Source organism: Labrus bergylta, chromosome 4 (genome assembly GCF_963930695.1).
Source record: "Labrus bergylta chromosome 4, fLabBer1.1, whole genome shotgun sequence".
Classification (NCBI taxonomy): Eukaryota; Metazoa; Chordata; class Actinopteri; order Labriformes; family Labridae; genus Labrus; species Labrus bergylta.
The window spans coordinates 24,390,188-24,400,964 of NC_089198.1; the positions used below are offsets into that span (position 1 = coordinate 24,390,188).

The window sequence follows — 10,777 nt, forward strand, 5'->3', positions numbered from 1 at the left end:
GTTAGGTGTGCCTACAAGAAGTAAGACACGTTTAGTGCTCATTTTATTGTGCACTAGTAAGTTCCAAACAATAAAACCCAATCACATTTTAAAACATTTCCCTACCACTCCCATCAAATACGACGTATCTGCTCGGGTCACTGTGTATTCTACCACAGATCTTATCTAAACAGGAAGTACATCGTCAACTTTTAAGATACCAGAATTCACTTGAGGGTTGGGTCATTAACTCTGGAACTTCTGTGATTGCAAAATAGGTCTTTTACTCATGAGGATGTCAATGACCATAATTGAAATCCAGGAAACACTGAAATTGTCTGGTGACACTGCATCTTTGCTCACATATAATGCAACTGGAGGTTACATTTATTTCATGTGTTAAGTTGTTTAAAATGATACCTGAGAAAACTCTGTATGCATATTTGCAGATTATATGCCAAATCATACTAATGAAGGTTATCTCTTACCTCCAAATCCGGTGTGAAGGATCACTGAGGCGCTTGAGAAGCTCCACAGGGGTCACTATCAAATGATAAACAATCACTTTCAGTTTAATTGTTCTTTTTTTCATGGGCAACATATTGTATTGTTCAACATGAACAAAACAAAAACACAGTCTCACCTTTGACAGTTACTGTTTTGTAGAGTTTTCTCCGATTTCTCTTGTGGATATCACACAAAGGGCTTGTCTTCAGTTTATAAGCTACATCTCCCAGGATAAATAGTCTCACATCACTAAATGATCTTTTTCACTTACATTTGTGAGGTAAAAGCAAAAGATAAAACATCGATAACACTTAGAGCTTCATAAGTGATGCTTTTAGCTAACTTTCCAACTTTTCAATATTCAACAAAAAAAAAAAAAAACATGTAGCTCTAAATCTAATCGTATAACCTTTACATTTTATACATTAAAAAGCATGTTGCCTTTTATGTTATCTACACTTCACACATCTAAGCCTTCTGTGGCAGGCTAGTAAAAATTAAAAGTGTAACATTTTCCAAATAATGAAATAACTTTCCAACTCTCCCAACCTTTTCAATTATTTGCAAAATTAGGAAGAAGTTAAGAGAAAACATACTTAATGTGTAAAATGTAGGGGGAGGAATTGACAACAAATAAATAAGTGCCCGGTGAAAGGAAACTCGCTCTTTTGTTCCCGTGACTACAGTCTTGCTCCCGCGAGATTACCGTCCAGGGCCTCTTGTCTACCGTTGCCTAGGACACAGGAGCGTCGCAATCAGCGAGAAAGCCACTGAGTGTCTCTGGGCAGAACAACATCTAATTTGTTTACAAGGGTGCTAAACGGATAAAAGACAGGTGAGCTGTTTTCTCATTATACAAGTTAAACTGAAGACACTTGGTGAGGAGTTTGAAGACTTTTAAAACTGTTCTGAGAGATAAGCGTCGCAACGTTTTGCACTATAGTGTTGTTTCATAGTCATAGCCAAACCTGCTCACATCTTGTGAAATTTAGACTACCACTGGATTCATCATAAATAACCTTAAACCTGACAGAGGGTTCCTTGTTTTTGCAGTGGTTCTACCTCCACAAACATGAAAAACTAGGGCGTGTATTGGGCTATAAGAGGCTATAACTTTTCCACTGAAATGCTTTTAATGTTAAAGCAAGGGTTATGCAGTTTCTTTTGATTTACTAAAGCAGAAGAAGTGACTTAAACTTTATAATTTCACTTCACTGCAAACCTCGAAAGCGTGCATATCATCAAATTTCCACGTAATTAGGATTACCAGTTCCCTCACAACTAGAATCAGAATCATAATTTTTATTGCCAAGTAGGCACCTACGAGGAATTTGTCTTTAGTAGTCCCAACTTTGTTCTCTGCACCCTATATCATTAATTCATTTTTTTTTATACTTAATAACCCATTACATTCTTCTTTTGTTTAAAAACAAAGATCATGGAGCATGAGGATGAACTGAATAATTTGCGGCTTCAGTTCCAAGAGCTGCAAAAACAGCAGGAGAGACGAAAACTGGAAAGGAAAAAGGAGAAAGAACATGTTGAGCTTAATGCCAGTGCTAACCAGGATGATTTGGATTTATCGAAGCAAGGAATCCAGGTAGACAATGTTGAAAACAGGTGAGTAAGAGGTATAATTTTTATTAATTTAAAAAGCACATTAGAGTTATTTTTTAGAGTATTAAAGGTTCACTATGGAGATTTGGTAGTGAATTTTAAAAGTTGGAGAAGTGAAACAATTCTATGCTATATTTTCTGAACTGAATACACAAACTTTACTCACAGACAAAAATGGGTGCCTGGAAAACTGTTTAGAGCTTAAAGGCTCCCTGGAGAGTTCTGGTTTCACTGGGCCTCCCCACCACAACTCCTGACATAGCATTTTATTTTAAACAGTGTTACAGGGACTACATTTCCCTGAGGACAGTTTGTGTTTAGAGTTATGGACATATACCAAATAATCTGTACACTGCTCCAACTTTCACATTGTACTCTACCAAAACTCCACAGTGCTCTTTAATCACATAGACCTGCATTAATAATCTTGAATAAGTTTGTTTTTAGATTGCATTACCCTTATTTAGTGTTTGTTTACATAACTTTCATTTAGACTGCTGCAGAATGAGAATGAACATTTGCTTGACGAGCTGCGAGGACTAAAGGATGAAAATGGTCGGCTCTTCAAGCTCGTCAGTGAAAAGGATTTTGAAATCAAACACTTGAAGAAGAAAAGAGAAGAAGAACGACTGGCTTTCACAGGTACACCATATAACCTTCATTTATGTTGCACTGCAGTGATGTTGTAGTTACTTCAGAGTTTCCTCTTCACTCATCCACTTGTCCTTTCAGGCACATCAGGCTTGGCAGGCGATAAAGCAGCCACCAAGATTGTCGAGCTTTCCAAAAAGAATAGAGAGCTGAGTGCTGAAATAGAGCGCGAAAAGATTAAATCCAAGCAAAACAGCAACAGAATCAAAGATCTTGAGAAAGAGGTAAAGTTTTGATTTAAATGCATCATTTGCATTTGATTTTTAGGAGGAATGATTATCTTATATGGACACTCTCAGTTTGAACAATATGGAATTTAATAATGGATATTATATGTAGTGCATAAAGAAAAATATATAACTGATGTTCCTTTCTGTAGCTGCAAGATGCTTTGGTTAACTCAACGCCTGTGAAAAAGAGTGATGAGAAGTCACAGAAGAAGAACTCCTCTGAAGACTGTGAGGTAATTATTAATGTAGAAATCAACCATGAGTAAAGTTCTTTGTGTTCCCAACTTTGAAGAATGTATCTTAAACTGAATATTTTCACACAACAGGAAAATCCAGTGGTGAAAAGTCTACAAGAAAAACTAGCTGCTGCCCAGCTGAAAGTGATCGAGTATCGCAACCAGATTCAATCTGTCAAGCAGGAGTTGAGAGTCGCTCACAAGGTAATCATCAGGTAGCTGTGGAGAAACCAATTATGCATGATTTTAAAAGTATCCAATGGTAAATATGTTGAAGCCCAGTGCATTGTTGTCATGGTTTCATGATTCTTTCTGAGTGAAATGCAGTTATGACAGCATGGCATCAGAAGGAACGTTTTTCCTTTGTATGTCCATGCATTAGATTTATTAATTACTGTCTGGATGGTAAGATCATTTCAACACATATAACGGATGCTTGTAAAACATATGACCTTTTCTAGCTTTAAAAACCTTTGTTTTAAAATGTAAACTGCTATTGCTGCTGTAGGTTTTGATCAATGAAGTCGGAGAGGAGGTCAATTTTCTGCAATTGCTTAACTGCCCAGGAAGCTTCAGAGGTCGCTCCCAGCAGATCCTGGCTCTCCAGACGAGAGTGAGAAAGGAATCAAATCAAAAGTGTTGTATATCTTTGTATAGCACGTTACAAAGTAAGTAAGCCGAAATACAAACTGACACAATTGTGCAACAGGTGAGGGACCTCGAGCAGCAGCTGAACCAGTCGACCCAGCGAAGGCAGCCAAGTGTCCTCAGTGTAGAGGAAGAGTTTCTGGGCATGGGGGTCCTGCAGAAAACCCCTCCTCAAGACAGGAACCTCAGCTACATCCGCTCCATGGAGAAGGAGAAGAGAGAAGCTTTTGAGGTGTGTATACAGCAAGTGTATTTAAATTAAAGCAAGAATTTGTATTTACTAAGGCAATATTTCCTGAATTGCGAAGAGGATCTCATCTGACTATGAGGCCCTCCTGAAAGACCACGAGGATGTGAAGAAAAAGCTGGAAGCTTCTAAAGCCAGGAACAAATCTCTGTCTGCTGAAATGAAATCTCTGAAGGTCCAGATATCCACCCTCCTGGACAAGGGACAACATGATGACGAGCTTGTGGCTGCTCTGCTGGTGAGGAATCATAATATATAAATGTGTACTTTTAATATGAACACACCCACAGTACTTATTATTTTCTTAATTGAAGGTTATGTAGAAGAGGTATAGATCAAGTATGCCTACATTTACAATAATTATGTCAAGCACTTCTGTGATTCATAATTTTAGACAGAAAAAGCACTCTGTTTTAGATTGATCACAGTGTGAAATGTTCTTTCAAACTGCAGAAACTGGAGTCATTTTTTTCATGAAACAGAAACAAACATATTGTTACAATATTACTTTAAAAATATAATAATGTACTTTTTTTTTTCTTTCCTTTTTTTAACTTTGCACCACAAATTAACTATGGAATTAAGGGTAGAAAAATCACATATACAGGTTTAAATACACCACAAATGAGAGGAAGAAGGCTTTTCTGTATAACCCATTGTTCACAATTTACCTTCCCATATACTGTAAACTTCTGGCAGAAGCAGCAGTCCCAGATGCAGGACGTGTTGAAACAACTCAGCCAACAGCAGAGTGTAGAGAGCAAAAACACCCAGCCGATCCTAAAACCCCAACAGCGCAGTGAGTCTTCAGAGCACAGCACTGTTGTCAAGAAACTTAAGGAGATGGTTGATCTGAAAGATGCCAGGATCAAAGAACTAGAGGAGGAAATGCAGCAGCTTCCCTTCAAGGTAATTAAAGAATTATTAAAGCCAAATGATATGTAAACTCGCCTCAAGGGAGTTTGAGCTGAGAAGTTCAGTCCACTCAAACATTCCTCTGTCATTCACATGGACTGTACGCATGCTGTTACAGGAAGAGGGCAGTGAAAGACAATCCATCCTCAGGACACCAGTCTGCAGCTCAGGATTTCCCCCTGAAGAGGGTGACATTAACAAGAGAATGACATCGTCAGGGTATGTGAGCTATACTTGTATTAATACTGAATGAGCTGGAGTTTGAATATTGTTTGTTTACTTACAAGCATTTTTTTAATGATGGCCTTTCAAGACTGTTAATTTTATGTATATATCACTTTTGCTAGCTGCTACTGTAAGACTGGAAATCTTGTCTGGCAACACAAGGGTCATTCTGGCTGATGGGACTGATTGTAAAAAGTTGTTTGTGTTGTTTCCTGCCTCACAGCTTTGACAGTGTATCCTATTGGGATTTCTGTTAACATGACTGACTTTTTTCCCCAGGTCTGTCTCTAAATTTGGTCATAAACTAGTGCTGCCTGCTGTGGGAAGCAGGGTAGAAATTAAGTAAGTGGAAAAAAAAGATACTGTGGTTTTTTGGCACATCTGTTACATATCTACTCACACGCTGCTGTGTAATGACTCAACAGCAAACTTTTAGTTTAATGCCGTATCCTCTGTTCTTAGGACTTCAAGCTCTTTAAAATGTCCACAATGTTCAGCTGATGTGAACGCGCTGATGACGCATTGTGAAGAATATAATACACTTTATACAGAGAATGACTGACTGGTTAAGACCATACACGCAAAGTAAGATTTTTCTCCATTATGTTTCTTTAGATTCAAAATGTTTAAATGTTAATGCATTTTTACTTCAAGCCCACGCACATATTGTTTTTACCTTTAGCAGTGCAGGATTGTTATAGTTCAAGTAGTTCATTTAATTCCTGTGTTGAGTCAAAATCATGATTCTTGTGTGCAATAAAAGTTTTAGTATTGAAATATTTATTGTAATTTTGCCAAATTCTAGCATTAAGTTTGAAGTCAAAGCAAACCACATCTTTTTCCTTCACTAAGTCATATTGAATGTGGCTAAATCTGAGATGTCTGATGGATTATTGTGTTATTTTCTGTATAAAAGCATTATCCAACCCATCCTCCTCTACTGCTCACCCTGTTTCTTCAACATGCTAACTGTTGCAAACAAAAATAAACTCACCCGTATCTCAAGTATTGCTTGAAAAATCATTTGTCTGCCCACCCAAAACCTCTCGCATCTCAACTACAAAGCCCTGACACACAGAGCACTCAACATATTCCAAGACCCCCCTCACCCACTCAATCCACTCCTCTCTTTTCTGCCATCAGGTCGGAGATACAGGACTCTGACTTGGAAGAGGGCACGTTCTAAAAAGAGCTTTTGTTCCCTCGGCTATTAAAGCTCTTAATAAACTTGCTGACTGGCTCCTTTCATTTTTTATTTGTTTCTTTGTTTGTTTATATGTCTCTTCCCTGTGCTACGTGCTTAAATATGTATACCTGTGTACAAACTGTGCAAGGCTGTGACAACAAAATTCCCCTTGGGGACAATATAGTATGGTATTGTATTGTAAATGATACATGAAATATAGGCAAATATTTTTTATTTGAAAAAAAGAAAAGTAAGTAAATCTGACTTTACATGCATCTATTTCCATCTGAGGTTTCATAAGTCAGTCCAATCCTCATCAACAGAAATGTCATTCATTATTTCAACTCATTACCGGCTGTGAGAGACGTTAAATCTTTCAGGGACACAGAGATGAAACAGAAGCTTTTGGAGGCTGAACAGAATTACCTGGAGGCGCACCACCGCAAGATAGTGATCCTGGAGCAGCAGCTGGAGAGGACCGAATTAGACCCAAAGTAAGGGCTGTGCAGGCAGCAAGGTTAGAACTTATACGTCAATGCTATGTGACAGCATGATGTAACAGTTCCTAACAGTTATTAAAAGCCTTCACTCATGAAATTCCCACTGGTCTGTGTTGTCTGTGGTAACTGGTGATTACTATTTCTACCCTCAGGAGCAGTGTCCCTTAGAGCAGGTTGGCAGGAGTCTCTGAGCAGCAGTGACTGTCCAAAGAAAAACTGAATACAATACGGCCAACAAATCTTTTACAATGATTTATTTTCATCTTTGCAACGCCATTGGTTTCTTCTGCAAAAGAGGAAGATTTCATTTTTTTCCAAGAATCAAAAGTTACATCACATAAATAATGATGCATGTCAATGGTTACTCTGCCTACAGACAGAGCGCATCCTGACCTTCATGTCTGGGCTGCACATGGCGCTCATGCTCTTGTATGTCGTCTCCTGGCTGGTCATTCAGCTGGAGGAAACAAAGGCACTCAGGGCATCGCTACAGAGCGCTCTCCACCGTGACCTGCGGCCCGGCTGTGACGTGATGAAACAAGTCAAGCGTGTTTTTTTTTTTCCTCTGCAGGCTCTGTGACAGCCCAGACAAGACACTAAGCAGGGGAAATGGGCTGGTTCCTGCTCAGCATCACATCCAGCAGAGCTCTACCTTCTCCTGTCACTGTGACACACAGCAGGCTGCAGGAAACAGGCTCCCCTTCTCTGCCACACGGACATCATATAGGTCCCCTCAAAGGGGGTTTGTGATGGCTCCTTTGTGCATGCCGTGACCTCAGTTTAACCACTTGAGTACCTTAGATAGCAGTGGATTTCAACTTAACCCTGATTGCATCATAAGACAAGTGCTCTTGCTGATTACACAAATGGATGATGTTGATAGGATGTCTCAATGTTTCATATCTTATCTGCTCGCTGTTTTAAAAATGTCACTGTCACCTTTTATTAAATCTTTGGATGTCTTTATGATGCCGGGAGCCAGGTAAAGAAACCAACAACGTCTTTTTAACGGTTTGCTGAAGCATCTGACATTGAGTTTAATCAATGAAAAGGTCAAATCTTCCAATTTCTAATGTTTTTGTTGTTGTTGTTTTTTTTTTTTTACATCCAGATGGTTGCCAGGAATCTTACAGCTAGTCAAAACAGTAAAGAAAAAAAAGTCTGTAAAGTTTCCAAATATTCCTTTTTAATATAGCTGCTAATCAATTCTGACTTGAAACCAGCTACATGGGAATAGTGGTTGTAAATGAATGCGGACTCAAGCTGCTCAAACTCCCACTGTAGTCCTCCATACACTCCCCAGAGCATGTCACACATATGTACAGTGTGTGATTTGAACGCTTCTTAATCTGAAGGTTGTCTGGTTATGCCAAGCCCCTACATTTACACTAACATCCGAGTTTTTTCTTCCAACGTAGCCAAAAGGATTTCAGCAGAACCCCCCCCCCCCCTCCACATCACGCTTAATTTAAAACCATGGCTGAGTTAGTGTGCTCCTTCAAATACCGCACTATTTCTTCCAGGAGCCTGTGGGAGATTGGCAGGTCCCCATTGGACTGAGCGAGAAATTGCCACAAGACAAAAATATCAGAGTTTGGACATGATGAAGAAAGCCTTTATGCTCAGAGTAACAAAAAACAGCTTGTGTTGAATACCTCCTGGATAGAAGGTGAGGCCTGCTTTAATGTAGTCGAGTGGGATGTGTCATTGGAGGAGCAGATGTGATAACTTCAGCCTACTTAGCCCACAGGATGGCCAAATGTGGATCAAATATAGCAATATGCGCCAGGAAGGGTGTTGATGGAGCAAATACTTGTCATGGTCCCTTACCATATCTGATTCCAGGGAAAATGTTTAACTTAATACAATTTCATTTGGTTGTTTTTTTTTTTTCATCTTCCATAACACAAGCTCATGTGTGTGTGTGTGTGTGTGTGTGTGTGTGTGTGTGTGTGTGTGTGTGGGAGAGAGAGAACATGTGGATGTTTTCCCAAATGTGTAACCTCAAGCTTTTTTTGGAACATGTGTAGTTGATAGGATCAAGGCCAATATAAACAGCAATTGGATATTAAATACAGTTTGTTTCTGTTCATTACTAATTAGTAATTTCCGTGAAAAACCAATGTTGACACAGATTAATTGGACCACTCGTGTTTGCTTCAGTGATTAAAGAGTGTCATCACTTTCAAATAAATTGCACTTCAACAAACAATTTTAATATTGTTTTATGTAGCTGGATTACGCAGAGAGGTGTAGATTTATTCCAAAATGCCCAATAACCCACCAAACCAAACACAAACTTATGTAAACACAGCATACGTAAACAGCCTCACCTATTTGTCATTCCAGGTTTGAATGACTCCTTTCTCCATCCTTCTCCTCAGAGGTATTCCCTCGTTCTGGACCGATGCTTCCTGCAGACCATTGACTGCATCCAGAAACTAAAGTAAATAGTGGAGCTGTGAACGCAGAGGTTAAAGTTAGCCATCAGTATATGAGGGATCTGTGAACTTTACTCAGGCCAGAAAACGGTTTCTGCCCTGTATGAGTCCATTCATCTCTCGGTGCCTCTCATTTACATGTAATGGAAAGAAAATAAACAGTGAGCGCCTAATGTGCTCATTTACAGTAAGTAGAAATCAAGTAATGAGTTGTTATCTTTGCTGAGACAGAGGCTGGAGCAGTCATGAGCACTTGTTTCTTTCTTCTTCTTTTTTTTTGGAAAGTGAGTTGAAGATAAAAGTCTGCAGGATGAGTGAAGCTGCTGCTGACACTTTTATCCAAAACCAGTCGTGGAGGTGTCCACCAAAGTCGCCAACATTGATGAGAACACTTCAGTCAGCAGATTGTCTGATCTTGATTTTACTCTTGCTCCCTTATTTCATTCTTTTGAAGTCATATTTACTTAATTTCAAAAATGTCTCTGCTACCAGTTTGCTTTTCAGGTTTTACAGTGAGAGCATCTTTGGAAATTTAAGCAAATGTGAACACAGGTGACATGAGACTGCAGTGTGTTTGTCATGTATTGTTAGTAGCTTTTGATGTGTTCTGCTGGCAGCCTTTTACTTGTAGATATCCTGCATTTGTTATCCTAACTGCAGAACCAAAAACTGCCAGTAACAGACATAAAATCAGCTGAATATATTGTACAGCAATGCTCTACAGTCTATTCAATACAGCACATTTTAATTGCCATCATGTTGACCCTATTGGTTTTTAATCAATAGTCGGTAAAGAAAGGTGGCCTTCCTGCTTCTGGAAGTGATGAGGTGTATAGAAATGATACATTAGCTTATAGAGACTGTCCTTCCTCTTCAAATTATGCAAGAAGAAAATAAAATCAATTGCTCTTGATTGCAAAAATACAGGATAAATACTAGTAATGACTTTACAATACAATCTAACGGCTGTGCTTTTGTTAGTCCATAAAAAAGCAATGCAAAGAGCACAAAATAACTCCAAAACACTCTGAAAGAATGGCTTGGAGTTTCTTGAAAACTATTCTCTTTGGACCCAACATAGCACCTTGCAGTCTTTGCCCTCCATGTCCTGTTTCAAAGACTGCTTCCTCTCCAAAACACAGTAACTGCCAATATTGACTGTGTGTTCGTCCTCACCTCACCCTCACCTCTCGGAAGAGAGAACAATTTCCTGACTCCAAATTGAAAAAGCTCTCCAAAACCATCAATATTTTCTTGCAACACTCCATCTCATATCTGATGGTCCCCAGGCAGAAAAATCCTACTCATGACTGTTGATATTGTTGCATTTTAATGCACAGAGTACATTAAGACATGCCTTATTTATTTATATCCAAAAATGCACCGGAGCTGGAT

The 10,777-nt window shown here is 38.9% G+C and overlaps 1 protein-coding gene across 4 annotated transcripts; it reads left to right on the forward strand.

Moving 5' to 3' along the window:
• Positions 1–939: 939 nt before the first annotated feature.
• ccdc13 (coiled-coil domain containing 13) lies at positions 940–9,018 on the forward strand. Of its 4 annotated transcripts, none has more exons than XM_065954199.1 (14): positions 947–1,321; positions 1,922–2,106; positions 2,597–2,745; positions 2,836–2,978; positions 3,134–3,217; positions 3,311–3,424; positions 3,729–3,833; positions 3,930–4,100; positions 4,177–4,353; positions 4,815–5,024; positions 5,149–5,249; positions 5,535–5,597; positions 5,718–5,840; positions 6,399–9,017. In XM_065954199.1, exons 2-13 carry the CDS (start codon positions 1,925–1,927, stop codon positions 5,815–5,817), a joined length of 1,599 nt encoding a protein of 532 aa, XP_065810271.1. In that variant the 5' UTR covers positions 947–1,321; positions 1,922–1,924; the 3' UTR covers positions 5,818–5,840; positions 6,399–9,017. The 4 variants fall into 4 exon arrangements, with proteins under 4 accessions (XP_065810272.1, XP_065810271.1, XP_065810269.1 ...); XM_029281280.2 differs by having other exon boundaries at positions 948–1,321; positions 3,308–3,424; XM_065954200.1 differs by lacking the exon at positions 5,718–5,840 and having other exon boundaries at positions 940–1,321; positions 3,308–3,424; positions 6,399–9,018.
• The last annotated feature ends 1,759 nt before the right edge of the window (positions 9,019–10,777 follow it).

What these genes read in the sequence shown, in the direction of transcription:
- ccdc13 (XM_065954197.1), top strand. Translation starts at nt 1,925, where the DNA reads ATGGAGCATGAGGATGAACTGAATAATTTGCGGCTTCAGTTCCAAGAG. An exon ending in ACTCCTCTGAAGACTGTGAG is followed by an intron (nt 3,218 to 3,307) that starts GTAATTATTAAT and finishes ATTTTCACACAA; the next exon opens with CAGGAAAATCCAGTGGTGAA. An exon ending in TGCAGCAGCTTCCCTTCAAG is followed by an intron (nt 5,025 to 5,148) that starts GTAATTAAAGAA and finishes ATGCTGTTACAG; the next exon opens with GAAGAGGGCAGTGAAAGACA.